Genomic DNA, 21,717 nt, shown 5'->3' with positions numbered 1-21,717 from the left:
ATGGCATGGTCTGCATATATGCTTGTCCTAAGGCAATTGTAAAGCACTCTAGTGAAAATGAGTGACACTAGATCAATTCTTTTCATTCTGTGTAGCAAGTCAAGCACAAATCACACAAGCACAATTTTTTTTACTGTTTCAGAAAGATGTCTCTAATGCTCACCAAGACTGCATTTATTTGATCAAAAATACATGAAATATTATGACCGAAATATTAAACTGTAATATTGTTAAATATTACATTTTAAAAATATTACTATTTATAAAAATAAAAAACCATTTTTAAAATAGCTGTTTTTATTTTAATATATTTTAAAAAGTAATTTATTCCTGTGATGGCAAAGCTGAATTTTAAACAGCCATTACTCCAGTCTTAGGTCACATGATCCTTCAGAAATCATTCTAATATGCTGATCTGGAAACATCTTAAAACTTTGAATAAAAAAAAAATCTTTAAAAGAAATAGAAATATTTTGTAACGTTATAAATGTCTTTAGTGTCACTTTTGCTCAGTTTAATGCATTCTTTAAAGGGGTCATCGGATGCTAAATTCACTTTTATATGGTGTTTACATATAAATATGTCTTTGATGTGTGTGGACACCACCATAAAATAAAATAAAATCCATTCACTCCTTTTTTTTTAATCCTCAAACAGTCTAAACACTCTCAAATAATCAAGCTGTTTGGATGTTCTGAGCAATATGATGTCATATTGCTCATGCTCCACTCACGACCACTGATGGACTGTCCCGTATTAGTATCTTTCCGCCCTCAGCCATTTATATACTGTCCACCAAGGCAGGTTGCCAAGGCAGCACTTTGTGTCTTGTGTGACACGCCCCACGGAAGAAAGGGGTGGGGTGAGCAGTTGCTCATTATCATTATCGTTTAAAGAGACATGCACTAAAATGGGTTGCTGTGAACACAGCTGTTCTTCAGGAGGTAAAAGGGTGTTGTTTTACACAACCATTGAGGAATTTTAACCAAAGTATGTAACAAACTTTACATGATGACCCTAAAGAATCATACCAACTTGTGGAAAATGGGCACCCGATGACCCCTTAAAAAAAAAAAAAAAAGGACCCCAAAATTTTTTTACGGATTTGTATGTTTTTATGCATATTTTGGAGATGTTATTTGCATCTTGGTGCTTTCATCCAATACTGACCCAAATTGAAAACAATTTGTATTATTATATTCCAACACTCACATTAAAATACATGGTTGGAAACCCAGCTAATGATTGCTTATGTTTTGGTGAACTATTCCTTTAAATCCTTTATTAGTCATGAAATCTCTGACCTAAGGGCACAGAATAATGGAGAAAAGTTTACATTTTTCATGTGATTAAAAAGTTCAGTGCACTTAAAAAATAACTTCCACTGAAACCCACTGGTTTGATATCTACCATCTCATTATTAATTGGCCCTTTAGAGGACAAACTTCAGCAAAAACAAAAATTAATATGAAAATGATTAAACCCTTCTGGAGGATAAAGATCAAGATGCACTGGGATCTCTCTTTTGGGCAGTAATAAAGCTAACAACTAAAGCTATGCAATATGCCCAAATAATAACTTTGATGATTATGTTACTTGTGACAGCTACATGGTTCTGACCTTTAAATGAACAAATAAGCACAATAAATATATCTCTAATGCTATTAAAGGTAGGTTCACAAAAAACTACCCTGTTTTGGTAGAGTTAAAGTGACACACATCATAGTAATTTTTAAATTGGACTGAAACAACATTTAAAGGGATGGTTAACACTAAAACGACAATTCTGTCACCATTTTTTGTGTTCCACAGAAGAAAGTAAGTCATCACCTAGGCTATATGACTTTCTTTCCTGGAACACAAAAGATGATATTTTGAAATTTGTTGGTAAAAATTTGGTCACCTTTGACTTCTATTGTATAGACAAAAAACGTTTCAAGTCTTACAGATTTGAAAAAACAAAAAACAGAATTTTTTAACTTAAATATGCTTATTTAAGCGGTCTTTAAAAAATATGAACAACTTTCTTACTAAAGAAAGTTTTAAATTATAGGGAATTATGAAGCCTAATCACATGGTGTCCTTAAATTTAATTAAAGTCAATTAAATGTTCAGTCACTCTGCATTCTCCACAAGACAGGGGAGATTCTGTTTCTTTTAACCCTGAAAGAAGAGCTAACATTTGCTGCAGCATTTCTCTTGTGTTTTGTAATTAATATTATCAAGTGCTCTCTCGCAGTGCTTTTCAAGGTAAATGACATGGTCACCAGAGCATATGATTACCAAATCGCACTGGACTCATGTCTGACTCCTTCGTTATAAGGAAATTATATCTCCATAGCAACTGTGACCGTTTGGAAATACAGCGAGGCTTTGTGTTCTACATGTGCCTCTCTGGCCCGTGAACCCTTTGGAGCGCAAGCACTCGAACACAATGAACTTTTCAAATAAGATAAGGATTTATTGTGAGCCTATGAGAGCACTTCGGCTCAAGCCGCCCTAACGCAGGACACTAGAGATGCATTGAGGTCGGCAGTGTCTGAGTTCATTACTTGCAGAGTGAAGAGAGCAAGCTCATCTCTCTGCATTCACTGGAGCTCATTCATCCATCTCATCATTCATTACTTGTCTTATCTGCTGTGCTACTCAAAGGAATGTTGCTATACTTTCTTTATGGCTGATGTTTTAAGGTTGCGCATATGTTATAATTACATTTAACTGCATCTAACATGAGAGAGAGTATTCTTCTCACCCAGAAAACACCAGCAACCACCTAGCAAACCTACAGTCATGGCCAACCAAAAAGGATTTTATTGGCAAAAACATTCAATATATGCAACGAGTTAATATGTGCTGCATTGATCCTTCTTCATAACCTCTGCAATTTGCTCTGGCATGCTGGATATCAGCTTCTGAGCCAAATCCTGACAGATGGCGATCCATTCTTGCCTTATTAGTGCTTGGAGTTGATCACAATTTGTTAGCTTCTGCAAGGCCACTTGCCTTTTAAGGATTGACCACAGGTTCTCTATGGGATTAAGATCCACCTGACCATGGATCCAAAATTTCTATTTAAAGGTCCCGATATACTTCAAGCGTAATCGAAGAACGAACTGATGTGACATCATCTCGAACACAATCAGGCCAAAACGAACTTCGTTTGGAGTTCATGTTGGGAGTTGAAACTGCTTGCCAAAGCGAACTTTCCAGAAAAGTTTGCTACGACTAGTCAACACCTTTGTACTACCATTGATCCGTGGCGATTACGTAACAGGTAGGGGTATGCACGGAGGCTCCATATTTTTTCACATGGAAATCTTTTCCGGTTAATTTCTCCTGGTCGAGGTCAGACATCCACGAGTGAAAACATGAACACAATGGAGGAGTTGCTTTTTAGTAGAAAATAAAGTTGAACTTCTAATGAAATGAGACACTGACAAACTTTTTCAAGTTTAATATGGTAAAGCTGCTTGATTTTAAGCAATCTATTGAATAAAGTGCTATATAAATAAAGGTGACATGACAGACTGCTGAATTGTAGAGCTCGAGCAAACATATCCATGTTGCTATAATCAGATGATGTCCTTATGCTTTGTTAAAAAAAGGCTTGCGGTTTTATCAATTTTGTGGTGTTTATTTTGTTACTGAGAGGAAAGCGCACAGCCCATGTTTATATATTAATCTAAAAGCTGTTCTTAGCAGTGTGGGCGGCATAAGATGTTCGCTTGCAGTATATCGCTGCATACATATTTTAAACTTCGTTTTAGGGGTCGACCGATTATCGGCCTGGCCAATAAATTACTACACTGAAGTTGCAAAACACCTCAATATAATAGGGTCCTGTGATGTCCGCGATGCAGAAAACACGGACCGAATCGCGGAATCCAGTCATAAAAACGGAATTTACTGTATAAAGCGGAATGTCACGGAATTTGTCAACTTCTTGATTAATTAATAAAAAGCAGGTCAGCACAAATCAAATCGAATTTCAAACCGCAAAAAGACTATTTAAATATGAATCCTGCGTGTCTCTAAATGAATGGTGCAGACGCGTGATTTCATTTACCACACACACACACACACACACTGGAGCACGCGTGACTCTTGTGCTGTTTTCAGCCTCAGCCGCATCATTATGACGATATGATGGCATAAACATCATCTCCAGAGCCGCTTAGTCACTTCATGAGCTTTTTAAAGCTTCAACTGAGAAAAGTTATCGTCATATCATAAACACACAGAAACGACTCGGTTACTAACGTAACCTCGGTTCCCTGAGAGGAGGGAACGAGTATTGCGTAAGTAGCTTACGCTATGGGAAAACTCCTTTTCTCGAGAATATTGAAGTATTTATGTAAAACGCATTGCAGCTGCACAGCAGACAGCAATGAGCGAAGGAGCTCGGTCATTGGCTGTGCTGCGGCAACTTGCTCGAACCAATGACGGGGCGACTCTGAATGCGCGACCAATGAGCACGCCTCGCGCCCGCGCGCGTCAGAGCCCGCCAAGATGGGCGTGGCCAAGAGCTATATATTGGGCGCCCCGTCATGAGAGTTCTTTAGGTTAAAACGACTGAAGCGAACTAACCAAGCACAAGCACGGCCGCTTACGCAATACTCGTTCCCTCCTCTCAGGCAACCGAGGTTACAATAGTAACCGAGTCGATTCCCTTTCGAGAGGTCTCTCCTATTGTGTAAGTAGCTTACGCTATGGGAACACCATGCAAAACACTGTGCGTGCTGAACTTCGCCTTATGATAGCCAGAGGCAGGTGCCTGAGCTAAAAAGCAAAGTTATCATCCAACTAGCCGCCAGAGGCGAGCTTTATATGTGGGGAAAAAAGTAAAGAGCGGCCAGAAGGCGCTCAGTGTGACACAAGCACATACATAATCTAGATACGAACTCATAGTTCTACTAGCATCATGCTGATAGTACATTGGAATGCAATGTCGGGACCTGTAGGTTGTAAAACCTGATAAATGTGGACCGTGAGGCCCAGCCTGCCGCCGCACAAATATCATCGATCGGTATCCCGCTCGACCACGCCCAGGAAGAAGCCACACTCCTGGTGGAGTGTGCTTTGACTCCCCAGGGGCATTGAAGTCCCTTGGCTTCATAAGCCAGAGCTATAGCCTCAACTATCCAGTGAGAGATTCTCTGCTTTGAAACGGCGGAACCCTTCTTACGGCCGCCAAAGCATACAAACAGTTGTTCTGTCTGTCTGAATGGGGCAGAACGCTCCAAATACACTCTGAGAGCCCTAACGGGGCAGAGTAGGTTAGTGTCGTGTTCGTCTGCTGGAGACGATAGCGCAGTTAGGGAGATAACCTGTGCTCTGAATGGAGTGGTGAGCACTTTAGGAATATACCCATGTTTTGGCCTAAGGACGACCCTGCAGTCGTTAGGTCCGAATTCCAAGCAGGCAGCGCTTGCCGAAAGCGCGTGCAGATCGCCCACTCTCTTGACCGAGACGAGTGCCAGCAAGAGCGCAGTTTTGAGCGAGAGCTGCTTAAGGTGCACGGTTCGGAGTGGTTCGAACGGGGGCCCTTTAAGGGCGTCTAGGACAGTAGCTAGGTCCCAGATCGGCATTGAGGGGGGGCGTGAAGGGTTCATCCTCCTAGCGCCCCTTAGGAAACGAATAATTAGGTCGTTTCTTCGCAATGGACGTTCCATCACAGGGTCGTGTGACGCTGTAATGGCCGCCACATATACTTTGAGCGTGGAGGGTGAGCGGCCTGCCTCCAGAAGCCCTTGTAGAAAAGCGAGTACGTTCGTAATCTCGCATGTTTCAGGGTTCAGGCCCTCGGCGTTACACCAGTCACTGAACACTTTCCATTTCTGGGCATATAAGCGTCTCGTGGAGGGCGCCCGCGCCTCAGCGATGGTTTTTAGCGCTCCACTCGTTAGGTTCCTGGGAACCCGTTGAGGGGCCATGCATGAAGGGCCCACAGATCGGGGCGGGGATGAAATATCATCCCGCTGGCCTGACTGAGGAGGTCTGGCCTCAGTGGAATCGGCCGTGGTGCAGATTGCATTTGCATCAATTCTGGAAACCATGTTTGGTTCTTCCAGAGTGGGGCTATCAGGAGCACTGCGTTTTTCTCCTCTCTGACCCGACTGATGACCTGTGGCAGCATCCCGATCGGGGGAAAAGCATATAAGGGGCGGCTCGGCCAGCTCTGGGCGAGCGTGTCCGTGCTTTTCGTGAAGAAAAGGGAGCAGTGTACATTCTCCTTGGAGGCGAAGAGGTCGACCTCCGCCTCGCCAAAGATTTTCCATAACCGCTGAATCGTCAGCGGGTTGAGAGCCCATTCTCCTGGGAGAATCTTGTCTCTGGATAGCTTGTCTGCCCCTTGGTTCAGCGCGCCTGGCACATGCGCTGCTCTCAGCGAGCGCAAGTTGTGCTGGGACCATAAGATGAGTCTCCTGGCCATTGAATGCATGGAGCTCGACCTGAGTCCACCCTGGCGGTTTATGTACGACACTACCGTCATGTTGTCCGTTCGGACCAGGAAGTGTTCGTTTTTTAGATGTGGAAGCAGGGCTCTGAGAGCCAAAGAGACCGCTTTCATCTCCAGACAGTTTATGTGTAGGCGCTTCTCCGGGTTTGACCAAAAGCCGGAGACAGGCCTGCCCTCGTAAAGGGCCCCCCGCCCTATTTTGGAGGCATCTGTTGTGATCATCTTTCTCCTTGTGTTCACACCCAGACTCACGCCTGACTGGTACCAGTCGGCGGCTTCCCAGTGTGTCAGGGCTTTTATACAGCCGTGGTTCGCTCTGATTAAAAGGTGGCCCGAACGCCACGCGTGAGTAGGGACGCGGCTCTTGAGCCAGCGTTGGAGAGGACGCATAATGCAACAATCCTAGCTGTAGTACGGCCGATGCTGAGGCCATGAGACCCAGCATTCTCTGAAACCGCTTGACGGGGGGGCGCACGCACGCCCTGAAAGATGTTGCAAGGCGCCGGATGGTGAGCGCGCGCTCTGATGAGAGACGAGCTGTCATTTGCATCGAGTCTAGAACTATTCCCAGGAAAGAAATCTTCTGGCTGGGAGATAGTATACTTTTAGCAAAATTGATTCTTAGACCCAGGCATTCTAGATGGCTGATAATCCAAGATCTGTGCGTTATTAACTGACTCTCTGATTGTGCTAGGACCAGCCAATCGTCGAGATAATTCAGTATTCGCACTCCCCTTCGTCTCAGGGGGGAAAGTGCTGCATCCATACATTTCGTGAATGTACGGGGAGCCAGGGACAGGCCGAACGGAAGTACTGTGTACTGGTAAGACTGTCCCTCGAATGCGAATCTCAGAAAAGGCCTGTGATGAGGGGCTATTGTAATGTGAAAGTAAGCATCTTTCAGATCCACTGAGAGAAACCAATCTCCTGGGCGTACTTGCGCGAGGATATGTTTGGTTGTTAACATTCTGAACGAGCGAATCATTAGTGCTTTGTTCAGGTGTCTGAGATCTAGGATGGGGCGGAGACCGCCATCCTTTTTCGGGACGAGAAAATAGCGGCTGTAAAAACCTGCCCCGCTCATAGAGGGGGAAACAGTTTCCACAGCCCCCTTTTCTATTAATTTGCGCACCTCGGTGCGTAGAAAATGCGAACACTCCTTTCTCACTTTCGTTTCTACCACAGTTGTAAAACGTGGTGGTCTACGAGCGAACTGGAGCGAGTATCCGTGCTTTATTATATTCAACACCCATTTCGGCATATCTGGAATGTTTTCCCATGCCGCTGCGTGTACAGATATGGGCTGAATACAGGCTAGGGGCGGGCCGCTGTGACGTAGGGACCCGGCCAGCGAATCGTCTGAGCTCGTAGCAGCTGAGTAAATGGGCGCGTGTGTGATTACAACAGCACGCGCTATGTCTGTAAGACTCGCAGCCTGAGCTGGGGTTGTGTTTGACACTGTAGGGACAGTGTTTATAAGTGGGAGTGCATAGACAGTGGTAGGCACACGCATCACTTTTATAATGTTTCCCGCTTTTACTGGGGATGAATTCATAACTGTGTGAACAGTGCTTGTGTGTAGTGGTGCGTACGTGACCGTAGGCACGTGATCTACATTCATGGGGCGTGCCGCCTGAGCTGGGAATGAATTTGGCACTGTTTTGACAGTATCTGGGAATGCACACTTTGTGGACATATGAACCCTTAGTGACACAGGCAGAAAAATAATCTTTTTGCGGCGCTTTTTCTTAACACGCGGCTCAAACAGAGGGGTGTCGGCGATGGGCTCGCTCGCAGCGAAAGCGGCGAAGCGAGCCCGCAGTGCGGAGAGACCCAGGTCGTCACATTCCGGGCATCCGCCCTTGGTCAAAGCAGCTTCTGCGTGGTCCCGGCCCAGGCAGCGAGCGCAGATGATGTGACGATCCCAGTCCGGAAGAAGGTCTCTGCACGACGCGCAGGAAGGCATTTGAAACAACGCCTCAGAAATTTGATCTTTTACAAATGTCGCGGGGCGAACAGATGTAAATACTTGCGTGTAGCGTGTAGCGCGCCGGATGGCTCAGTAGGATGGCGTTCGAAGGCGGCTGAAGATGCCGACGTCCTCGTAGCAATCCCGCTGGTATGCTTTTCCACGGCGGCGAAGGCTTTCAATAATCCGGAGGATTCAGCGAAGAAGGTGTTCGCTGTAGGATGGCCACGCCCATCTTGGCGGGCTCTGACGCGCGCGGGCGCAAGGCGCGCTCATTGGCCGCGCATTCAGAGTCGCCCCGTCATTGGTTCGAGCAAGTTGCCGCAGCACAGCCAATGACCGAGCTCCTTCGCTCATTGCTGTCTGCTGTGCAGCTGCAATGCGTTTTACATAAAGACTTCAATATTCTCAAGAAAAGGAGTTTTCCCATAGCGTAAGCTACTTACGCAATAGGAGAGACCTCTCGAAAGGGAACTCAAATATCTCCAGGGCAACACGTCAAAATAAAAGTTCGTTTTTTCATAGGGCCCTAAACATGTAATTTTTGTTAAATTGTAAATAAATTGAATAAGTTTGATGATTTAAATAGGAATTACCAAATTAAAATTAAATTAGGAAGGGCCAAATACAAATAATCTAGAGACAATGTGACAACACCACAACAACTGAAACAACAAACTTTGCGAAACACCAAAATTATTTCACTGGCAAAAGTTTTGGCCACGACTAGTTAAAATATTTTGTTAAGATTTTTAAATCCTTTATGGTGGATTTGAACTTCCTGTTATTCCTACAAACACAACAAATCTGTCCACATCATTTCAAAACATGTATATTTCCCCCCGAAAATGTAGACACAAGCATGTAATTATTCAGGTTCAGGCTCCAATTAAAAAAAAATGATTTACAATATCTCTGCCAAGACAACGAAACAAAGCATTCAAACTTCTTTGAACTAGTATAACATATATTTAAGTGTTCTTTATATGACTTCTAAAGCTTAGAAGTATGGAAAAGTCAGAAAAGCTGAGCTCTGACATCAGTTTTTACAGGTTTTACAGTCATTGTTGATTCAAATGTGCCTCACACATCATTTTAAAACTGTATGACTAACATAAACAAATCAAGCATCCACATCTGAAGATCTATGTGCCTATGGTAAATACGGGAAAATAAAGACTGATATAAATGCTATGAAACAAAATGCTGATGGGATGAATGACGGACTAAATTTATTTGAGTGGGGGTTGGTTATAATTTCTACTGCTAAATAAACGACCTGAAGAATGGATGCATAAAAAACCACAACTCAAATATCTCCCTCAGATGGAGTATAAACACCATCATGCAATCAATTTAATATGCACATCTCAAGTGTATCGCAGAAAACAGTCTAGAAATTTTATAGAAACACTTCTGAAGTTACAATTAGAGAAGTCAATGTCTAAATCAAATAGGAATGAGAGCAACCTCAGTGTCCAGTACTCACGCAGACTTGCCCTCACTGTCTAGCTTGGTGGGACAGGCTCCTTTCTTCGACAGGAGGGTGGTGACTTTATCTGCCTCTCCATGCTCCACTGCACTGAGGAGACGCTCATCGTTCTTGTTCCATTCATGGGCCTAAAAATTTTTGGAAACATTTAAAAACAGCTCACAGATAAAAGTACAGCAAGATCAGCTTGACAAAGACTATTGAATCTTTTGACAATATGTGTGTAACGTATTAGGTCCAAAGGATGACGAAGGTAGATATAAATCAAAGTTCAGTTTGTTAAACAAAGCAAAGGAAACTAAGATAGCAAAAGCAACTTACCAACATGTAACACGCACACACTTACAAAACCAAACAATGAATGAGAACTTAAAAGGAACTTAAATACAGAGGTTAATGATGAACAGAATAAAAACGAGTGTGATTATTAGCGAATGTCCTTGGTCACAAATTGTGGCGGGAAAATAGAAGAAATGTGACTGAAGAGAAAAACTAAAAGTCGATGAAAACGTAACTAAACAGATATTTTGAAAATTTTTAAACAAAGAAAAAAATATTTAACACTATTTTCACTATTTCTGTCACTAAATCAAATTTAATAACAAACTTGAGCTCAAGGTCTGCTATTAAAGGGATACAAATTATTATTGAGATTCACTCGCTCTCGATTGGATTGGATTGTAATATCAATTCATTTGGATATATATCAGTTACAGTACATTTACATTTTTCTTAAGGAAAAAAAACTTTCTCAAATGTAAACGATACAGGGTTATGTTATGTTTCATTGTGTTTTTGTTCATGTTCCTATGTTTCCTTTCAACTCAGTTCAGTTCTCATTTCTATAGTTACTAAATTCCTCTTGGGATCACACATCAACAGAAAACAGCACAGACAAAAATAAAAATTTTGGGACTTAAGAAATGGTATCGGTTTTTCTAAAAGATCCATTCAAACTGATAAATCGATATTGTCAGCCCAGTCCTGATAATTTGTAATGAGAAAAAAAAGACAAAAAGACAAACATTTTGAGGTTGGTCTCAGACTTTTGGGCTCCACTGTATTTAGCCTATATGATAAAGATTGGAACTATGACAGTAACAAGGGACTTATAATAATAAAAAACAAAAATGTGCATCTTTGCAAGCATTCTCACAAAGCCATATCTTTACACCACCATAAAATAAGGTTTTTGGGAGCTTTTAAACACCACTTTTTTTTCGCTTTAGTAGGTGAAGCAAATTTGGTCTTGTAACTGTTAAATTAAATTTTTAATTTTTTATAAGAACAAATATTTCAAGTTCAGGATTAATATCAGCTAACAACATTTTTTTCTCTCTCTAGAATACCATAATGGCAATCAATCAGCTTTGCCCATTTGTCTTCACCCATGACCTTTGAAAAATGTGTACTTATAATTCAAACTCAAAGAACATGAGTTACTAGCCTTTGGACAAATGAGAGAGCATGTTGAGAGAGCTTTTACACACTCAAAGAGAGGTTGAGTGGAGAAAGTCAAAAGAGGGATTGGATCAATCACAGAAGCTGCTTTTAGTATGACTAAAAGGGGAGTAAAATAAAAAGAAACTAAAATAACTGAAAGGACTAAAAGAGACGCCTCCTTCAAACTTTGAGCATGACAAAATGATTGATGCAATGACACCACAAACTACAGGATCAGTCTTTGTACCTGAATGAAGTTATATGATTCAAATGAGGGCTAGCAATGCAGAAAAATGCATTGAAAATCATTTGCACGGGCTGCTCCAGACATTTATATACTGTATAATTGCATTGTGGAATTGTTGTGCTAATTGTTCTTTTTTTTTTCTCCCTATTATATATGCTGACAATTGCGGATCTATACAAAGGAACAATTTCTATCAAAATCAGTCAAGGCAAAAGTAAAGCAATTATATGAAAAAAATGGATGAAGTCACTTGAATTTCACCTGCAATTTAGAGGCATCTCAAGGTAAATGAACCGCCTGTGGCATGAATCACATTATTTCCTTCCAGTTCTTCTGAAACCTCTCAGAATCCACAAAAAACTGATTTCCTAAAGAGGGCGTATTATTCACAACTGAGAATGCAGACAAATCTAGTTAAAATGTGTCTTTGTAGCTGTGCATAACAGTGAAACAATGCCCAATTGCTGAACATTGCAAAACAGAGTAATTGTTTGAAGACCCCTTTGAAATTATCAATGCAAGAAAATAAATCATTCTTAGAAGTTCACAGATACTAAAAAGTTGAAGAGTTCTGAACAAACCAAAATTCAATTCCTCTAAATGTAATCTAGGCAGTGAGCTGAAAGCAGACCGCAGAGGTCAGCCGGGGAAACACAGAGGCCACTACTTAAGTCTGACACTATTTTTAAAATGCAGTGTAATATTACACGAGCCACAGTAAACACTGCACTATTTTGGGAGCTGTTTGACTTTGGCCTACAATCTGCAATCAGCTGATGCTATTTTAAGTCAACTCATGAAACAAATGTAAATCTTTTGTAAAAAATGAATAAATAAACATTTGTAAAGAATTAGCCTTCTGGCCTTCCCAGGGTATTATTCCAGAACAAAAAAAATATAGGTCTTTAATATTCCCTCTGATGGTGGAGAAAAATCAGGATAATTTTATTCTGAGGTACATGTTCTTTCTATTTTCTATTTAGTAAGAACAATTACAGAAAAACCAGACCAGAAAAGTTGAAAAGAAAGTGAACAGAAAAACGTTTATTAACAAACTGTTTTTTACATAAAAGAAATACGTAAATGAACAGTTAAAAAAAACTGTGTACATGACACATCGCATCTATACTGCCACACCAATGCAGAGTTTTGGATTACTGGGTTATTCAATGACATATAAGAGTGTTTCCACAATAAAAAAAAAACGAACATCTAGTTTAATATGTGTGTGTTGTTCTTATTAATGTACTATTTGTATTCATGTTGGTCAAATGGTTTTGCATAAGAAAAGTTTCAATTTATTCAATATATTTTAAAACCATATAAAACCATTCAATGTCAACGTTTTTGGGGAGTCGAACCACATGACATTTTGCAAACTGAATTAACAAAAAAAAAAAAAGTACACTAGGGGTGTAAAAGTTTTTGGTTATAAAAAATAAATCGAAAATTATCCGAACCGTACCCTTCTCCTCCCACGGTTCGGAACACACTTGCACTGCGGTTAATCTAAAATCTGACGTTGCATCAATAATATGGTTTGTCGAAGAAAATAAAAAACAGACCGAGTTCTGCTAATGTATGTTTCTGTCGATGAAATGCGTTTCGAATGCGCTTCACGCGAGTAGCTATAATCAATCAACTGTTATTTTGTAATTCTGTTGCTGACATCCTTGTTCCTCATGTGTTGGACAAAACGATGAGTAAACTTTGTTCATGCGAGTGCCGCATGCTCTGATATGAGCAGTCATTTACGCCGTCATCACCCAGGTGTTGATAGAGGCGAGCGCAGGTGAGAATGAACACACAGTACAGCACACACTGCCTTCTGCGTTTAAACAGGCACTCAGTGAGAATTCAAACAGGCTCAGAACAATAATGAAAGCGCTGGGCAGGGCTCGACAATAAGGACTGCCCAATGGCCCGGGACGCTCGGGGCAGTTGACGAAAGGGTCCCTTTTAAGTCTTGCCAATTTAAATATTCAAGCGCAAGAAGACCCGAAAGAGAACTTGTGTGTGCTGTGTGAGAAGTTTTCTGTGCGCACTCATCTGAAGCATGCACATGGAAAGTCTTCTCAGACAGCGAGAGAACAAGAAAGCAAGTCTTCTTGCGTTTAAATGGATAATTTACACAAAAATGTCAACCTGCCTGTCTTGGCAAGTATCCTGGTAAACATAGCCGGTTGCCTTAATTGAACTTAAAAAGTCAAAAAAGAGCATTATGTGTAAGTGTCAGCAGCAGAATATTACTGCTGATGTCTGTCTTTTGTTATTTGATCAACATTAAAAACAAAGGAATCCCTCACTGCTCCTGACTGAATAATTTTTGTAACTTGAATAAGGATTAATCTTTATCAAATTTATATAGTGAAGATTAAATGCAGTGTTATTTTACATTTGATTCCTTGATCAATTTCTGTACCTGACCTGTGTTGGGGTGGTAACACATTGCAAATAATAATAATAATAAAATAAAAATATTTTTTATTAAAATTTTAAAACATGTCCACTCTAGCGGACAACTGGACTTCAATGTTCTGAATTGGGAACAATTTTACATTGATATATTTTGAATGACCTTGTCATCAATATACTGCTGGAAGTACTGGCGTGGGCTCCAGTCTCTCTCTACGGCTCAATACAGATTCATCCCATGTAAATCACACACACTTCCAATACAGGCATGAACCTTAGGAGAAAGACAAAGCACACAGTTAATGCTGTAAAATGCGAAAGTGTTGCCTGAACCTAATTGCATTGGCTCAGGCTCATCCTGGGAATGTGCGTTTAATTATTTATTGTTTAATTTTGTTATAAAAAATAAAAAAAAGATATTTCCTGGAACACTTCTCTGTAGTTAATCATTTTTGCACTGATTAAAAAACCCTACATGTTGGTTTTGGCCCAGAAAGGATGATGGCACAGAGGAGGCTCTCGATCATGGTCGACCTCTGAGTATATGGAGTATTATGTAAATGGAGTATAGACAATAGTCAGGCATATCACCGATGGCTGATACCTTTGAAGATATCAAGATGATAACTGGCTTGTTTTCCCATTAATGTATTAAATTATCATCATTATAATAATAATAATAATAATAAGGCTAATATTATTATTAAATCAATATTAGGACCTACAATTAATTTGCCTTCCCTAATTTCATAATGACATAAACACACTTGCGACAGCAACATACGGGTATGATGATTGAGCACACTTCAATAAAAATGTTTAAAAATGGACTACAAAACTACATCCCACATCAAAATTGAATTGCAAGGTGATCTATTTACAAACTGTCAACAGTGGTTGCTATTAAAAGAGACCTATCATTCTTATACAGTTGTTGTTTAAGGCAAAATGGAAATGGTATCGTTGTTCGTCAGCATTTTGTTTTGTTTTTTCCATAACACATTAACAAACATTCAATGACACTAATAACAATAAAATTACAAATTATTATTATTAATAATAATATCACTAATATCATATAGGCCTAATAATAGTCTTTAAGTCCGAACACAGCGCAGATCAGTAATCTGTGAAAATTAAAAGCGGCTTCAAACACCAACTTAAAAAAGAACTTGTCTAACAAGAAATATTGATTCTTCTCATTAATGTATGGTCCAGAAAATAAATATTAAGCCCATAAATTAAGATAGCTGATATGGGCTACCGTTATTTTATGTTGAGGTAGATTCATCTCTTGTCTCTGAGAGAATGCACAGTTAATGCAGCATCAGATGCCAAAAGCTCGGTCAGTTTTTGCTTTCACTTACACATGTAAATGAAGTAAAGTCATAAATGGCTTAAGCATAAACTGATAGATTTTTGTCCCTTACCCCAATTCCTCCCGGAATGTAAACACATTAACCTGCTTTCTTTGGGCTAATTGGAGTGTGCATATGCTATATGACTGTAAAGCGTCCTTACTGTGCATTTAAGCCTAACCAGACAGAGTCATTTCTTGGCCCAAGAAATTATAAAATCTCATCTTGTGTAGGATTTCAGTCAAAATGCAGCATCTAAGGCATGAGAGGATACTATATGTCTGTAAGTTTCCATCTGACAGAAATACTCATTGGTTTTTAATGCTTTATTTAACATCACAACAGCCATCATAAATGGAATACTGGGAGTCAGATGCACAAATGATTAGGCTATGTTTTGACCTCACTACCGGGAAATAACCTGATTTATTAATAAAGTCTTATACACGTGGTTTAATTGCGTTGCCAGGTTATTGGTATGCATGTAAACCGGGACAATGAGACAAATATTTCAATAAGCAGATTTTTGTGAGTTTTCAGCGTACTAGGGTGCATTTAAATGGGCATTGACTGTGGTTTTAGACTTCTTCACCGGCGTAACTCTTGCGAAAAGATTGAAAATAAAATTGCCTGTGTGATATCCACGGGCTCACCTTTTGGGTGAAATATTTCTTTGCGATGTGACCCACACACGATAATATCTTGTATCGCCGATCTCACAGGCTGATGACATGATTATGGAGCATATTGCCAAAATGAATGGCCGGGTCTCAAGAGGCTATTAAAGTCTTTACTGACTCACTTGCAAAGACAGTCTTTGCTGCACTCTAATGGCTCAATAATGTAACTTTTACTAAAGTCGAAATCACAATCACTAAAGGCGGACGTAAGTTACACCGTGCGAGTTCGGATACTCTGGACGTTGTGCGCCATTGCAAACGTTACGAGTCAGTTAACCGTGTCAAAGCACCTGGTACACGGCACAACTGTGCTGCACGGTGAGTCGGCGGCAATCACATGAGCTTTTATGCTGAACACGGAGACCGGAGCTTTCAATGTTGCTGCTATAGCTTCGGATAGAAAAAAGAAAGAAAATAAAAAGACAAGTGGGCCTCCGATTTGGTGAAAAGCAGAGAACAACACAGCCATTCCTTTTAACAAAAACAACTTGAGAGTGTATTCGTGTGTGTCTCAGTTAGGGTGGCGAAAACTAAAAATTTTCTTGACCGACCCCCCGAGCCTCATTAGCCGGTTGAAACCGGTGTTGTGCCGAATTTCGACTCCCTGCCAAATTATTACCCCCCTCGTAGAAATCACTATCTGATTGCCTAATCCTAACCCCACCCCTAATCCTAACCCCTCCCCCACAACTAATCCTAAACCTACCATTCTAGGGGGGTAATAATTTGGCGGGGGTCAGAATTCGGCACCACACCTGTTAACCGATTAGTTTAAAATATGCCACGCTATTTTAAATAACAGCCATTTCGAGCCGCGCCTGCAATTTCGCAACTCTGTCGCATCTCTCTCTGCCTCCCGCTCACACACACACACACACACACACACACACACTGCCCCGGCGCCGCGCTTCCACTCACGTCACTTTTTTAAAATCCCCTACAGCGCGAAACATGAGTCCCGCAAACGTGGCGCCGAGGAGCTTGTATGTAGTCGGAGGACAAATGGCTCCTTAGTTTCGAAATGGTTTGGGTACAAGGTGATCGCGTTGAAAATAAAGTTGTTAGTCTAGCGTTAGAAGCTCATTTGAAACATTGCAGCGGCTCATTTAAGAAAATGACAGCTCCGAAGAGACTCCGCTTAGTTTGAGGTAACTTAACGTTAGTGCTAACAATAATAAAGAAAGATGATGATCATCATCACCTTATCTGTTACCACTGAAATGTAGATGTAATGTATTTCTACAGTATTACTACTGTATTTAAGCACTGTATCACACAAGTTGTAACTTACTGTGTCATTCTTTTTGGTGAAATGGTCCCACACACTACGTTTCTTTGCACGCTTCATCCTGTCGTCTGCCCTGGCTCTAACCTCCAGTGTTTTAGCCTGTAGCCTTTACTTTTCGCAAACCTTGTGAGCGCAAACCCAAACGCTGTGACCTCGCGCCAAATGTTTTTATTGGTTTATTAAGTAGGCTACAAACAGGCGAGTTATGAAAAATCAAGTGTGAGGGATTTGTTCACTTCACAAAAAAATATCTTGGAATAAGATGGCTAACTGTAGTAGCGTTTAGTCCACTGTCTATAATAGCCTAATTTAGAGGTCACTTTTTTTTAACCGACTACCGACAACTTTGATCGGTTGACGTTGAGACGGTCAACCATCGGTCAAACGGTCATCGGTTAACATCCCTAGTCTCAGTGTATGAGCATTCTGAAGGGTTGCTGGTGATAGTGGTAGAACATTGCATGGCTGGAAAAGGCTCTCGGCTAATCAGATTCAAGAACCAGAATGTACTGTTGTATATATACGTGTGTGTGTGTGTGTGTGTGTGTGACTTTTTGTTGTCAAGCTTTTTGAAATAAAGTTAAAAAAACAGCTAAAAGAAGCACACGACAATGTTAAATATTACTGGTATCAACCAGTGTGCTATATATGGCAATGACATTTCTGTACGAATTCTACTGAGATATTCTGTAGAGAGACTTAATTTGTATGTTTTGGATCAATATCCTTAAACTGAGAACAAAATAGCTTCTGGAGAGAGAGAAGAATAGAATGGTGCACAATTTAAAATAAATAATAATCCAATGCTTGAACAGAATGCATAGCATGTATCTGATCTGAATATAACATAGAATAAAATAGCAAACATAAAAAACAAAGAAGGGATGTTAAATGACTGGCATTTTACCAATATTGCAAAGGACCGCACAAAACAAACATCACAGACAGTCTGATGCCAGAACCAATATGATAAATAGGCGTTTAATCCACTGTTAAGTGTGAATGAAAGAACAAACATAAGGTTTTCCAGCTATACAAAGATGTGAAAATCTACACAAACTAAATAAAAAAAACTTGAAACATCCAGCAACAGGCTGGAGATCTCCTTTTGTCATGGTGGGTCTCTGCAAAAACAGGAAACACTTAACATTATCTCAAAAGGGCCTGTTGGACTAAATAACCAGTGGAAAACGGGGACACATAACACAACCATTTCCTCCACCCATCGTTCAGTGTAAGCATTAAACTTTTATCTGATAACGGTCCTCTTAAGTCGTGCAATATTTAGAACCAGAGGCAAGACAAGTGGTTCAGATCAAATGTTTTTCATGTTGAATTTGTGTTATCTGTTCATAAACTAAGTAGGACAGAACATGGCGGCAATGGACATAGAGCATATTTCTATCACACATTGTATAATCTCATTCACTAATATACCTCCCGAAAGTAAAATAAACAATATAGATAATTTTACTTTCTTTCCCAATGGAAAAACAATGTAGGTGTGTGGCCAAGGGACCATTGTACTTGACATGTCATGCTGAATATTTTCAGCACACTGGGCACTCATGCTAAATCAACTTTAGAGACAATACTTTGGTTTGCATGCAAAAGAAGCATAACAATATTAATAGAAAACGGGCCTGGTGTTAAATGTTTGTTCTTTTTTTACTGTGTTTGTTTTGTTTATTGGTTTGTCTATCCTGACATTGCTAAGCACTTTGGTCAACTATGGTTGTTTGTTTTTAAATGTGCTAAATAAAAAATAAGATTGAACTTATACTGCAGCCTATTCTGCCTGTACATAAGTCAAATGGATCAAACACTACAAACCACGTCCATGTGAACCAGACATTGACTTTCAAACTAAAGGTTTCTCAAATTGGAAAGCGGTAGCAGAGCACCTTGAGAACAGGCTGGACTATGACCTCTAATCAAACTCGTCTCTGTTCAAGCCTGGCACTAGGCGTGTTCTCAGTTTGACCGATTACACTCACACTGCTAAAATTTGGACATCATCTTTTTTCTAGGATTCCTGAGATGATAAGCTCAGAGCAGTTTGGTGAATGCTCGGAAAAGAACATTCCTGCGTGAGAATGTTTAAACCTCAGAATCACTCTATTACTTATTATTATTATTGTTACATTGTGGATAATCACATGATCCAAAAGAGCTTCAATGTCCACAAATACTTAATAAAAAGCTAAAAGATTTAGCTTTAGCTAAATAAATGTCATAAAATATGGCAATTTTCCTATTTCCAGCAGTTTGTTGCAGGTTTGCACTTATCCCAGGCTTACACCCACATACCAAAAAGGTCTTGGAACTCACAACATACTACTGTTCGTACATTTAGGGTCAGTACCAAGTTTTAAGATAAGAAGTCTCATATGCTCACCAAGCCTGCACTTATTTGATCAAAAAAGGTCAAACAGTAATGTTGTGAAATATTATTACAATTCAAAATAACTGCTTTCTATTTGAATGTTTTAATTTATTTTTCAGCAGACATTCCTCTAGTCTTTAGTGTCACATGATTCAGGAATCATTCTAATATGCAGAATTCCTGCTCAAACATTTCTTATTATCAGTGATGAAAACATTTGTGCTGCTTAATATTTTTGTGGAAACCGTGATAAATTTTTTCAGGATTCATTAATGAATAGAAAGTTCAATAGGAAGTTCAAAAGAACAGCATTTATTTGAAATGGAAATCAAATTATAAATGTCATATCACTTTTGATCAATTTAATACATCTTGCTGAATAAAAGTATTTATTTCTTATGAGATTTTTACTGGCCTCAAATTTTTAAATGGTAGAGTAAATTACTATACATGTTAGTGTATGTTAATAAAAGTTAATCATTACAAGCACTAATAATTTAATGAAATCTATTGAATCTTGAAATGAAAATCTATTTTCCACAACTGTACATTAAAATTTTGTAAGGTATAAAATTGACTGCATTTAAAAGTACAGAGACAAAATAGTACAAAATTGGCTATAACATGATATTATTGGCTTATCTGTATTAGTTAGAGTTCTAATATTGTAAACTCTGCAATTGCTGCAAAAAAACCACATTATTAGAATATTGGGATATTAATCAATGAGTGTTTTCATTTGAACAAAAAGCACTTTTTCTACAGAGGTCAAAGTGGGGAAAAAAGTTTCTTCTCAAAACTACCTACACAGTCCAAAAAAACCATTAAAGCTGCTTGCTATAAAATCTGAAAGATGATGTGAAAGAAATATGACGCTTTTAATATCTGTCCAGCCAGCCAGCCTGCACTAGCGATGCCAGTTCAGGAGGGTGAAAGTACACTAAAGACATAATCTCCCTCTTAATCTCATTATTAGACTTTCAGCCATGTGGCATATTGATAAAACCCCAGTGAATAAGGAAGAGCTTCAGGGGGTGAAACGGAAGGCTCTGGATATCCATTCAGGGCTTAACCATTAGCATGGTCCGAGTGCAAATCTGTACAAAAGACATCCAGATAGAACTGCTGAGATCTCTGAGAGAAAACCTTTGGTTTAGATTCATGCAAATGGTCTGTGCAGATAAACAACAGCTGTTAAGGCCACTATGTCATTCCCTAAAGCTTGTTCTCTTTCATAGGTTCACTCAACGCTGCGTAGCTTAGACGCACTGGGAACGCCCTCCGGGTGTGCCGATTGTCTGAAGCCCTTATAGAATCACGCCAATTCATTGGCAATGGCGCGGGCGCCGCCATGACGCTCCTGCGTCATCATATTATATTAGCGCGCGCGCCATCTGCTCCTCAGATTTCTCTGCCTTCACGAAGCGACCATCCTAGCCCTTCGATTTCGGTTTTTCTGAGTCCGTATATTCGGATTATCACCAGCTTCTTCATCTGCTTCTTCATCTGCACTTCAGCGACTGCGATTAGTGGAACTCTGTTCTCCTTGCGATGAAGTGCCATGGAGTTTCGTCGTTGCCCGCCGCCATGCGTTCGCTTTATTGCGAACGACGACCCGCACAGTAAGTGTGTCAAGTGTTTGGGTTTTTCGCATGCGCGCGAGGCTGTTTTAGGCTCGTCTAAATGTAAATTCTGTGACAACCTCCTTCTCAAAACCCTCCGCTCTCGGCTCGTGGTTTTTGAGAAGGAGTCATTCGTTCCCCCCCCCGTCGCGCTCCCGAGGCTGCCGAGGCCTCGTTGGAATCTGCGACCTGGGGCTCGGATGTAGAGCTCGAGGATATAGAGTACGAGCAGACGGGCCAGGCCCTTTATCTCCCTCCCACTCCCGAGCACGCACGCGGTGTTAGGCCAGTCGAGTTTTCTCATGATTATTTATGCCCCAGCCCGAGAGCACGCGAGTCGGTTTCTTTCGGGCTGGA

The 21,717-nt window shown here is 40.4% G+C and overlaps 1 protein-coding gene across 5 annotated transcripts in view; it reads right to left on the bottom strand.

The window, feature by feature from the left end:
• rai14 (retinoic acid induced 14) overlaps window positions 1-21,717 on the bottom strand; it is a 60,144-nt gene that overhangs the window by 22,288 nt on the left and 16,139 nt on the right. For all 5 annotated transcript variants that reach the window (XM_077232862.1, XM_077232865.1, XM_077232866.1 and 2 more), the window contains one exon: window positions 9,919-10,049. In XM_077232862.1, the coding sequence (XP_077088977.1) occupies window positions 9,919-10,049 (131 nt within the window). The remainder of the gene's footprint in view (window positions 1-9,918; window positions 10,050-21,717) is intronic.

Source organism: Siphateles boraxobius, unplaced genomic scaffold (assembly GCF_051911475.1).
Source record: "Siphateles boraxobius isolate OS27281-9 unplaced genomic scaffold, OSU_SipBor_1 18, whole genome shotgun sequence".
Taxonomy (NCBI): Eukaryota; Metazoa; Chordata; class Actinopteri; order Cypriniformes; family Leuciscidae; genus Siphateles; species Siphateles boraxobius.
The sequence above is the reverse complement of the archived record's forward strand: the minus strand, read 5'-3'. Positions and strand labels throughout refer to the sequence as shown.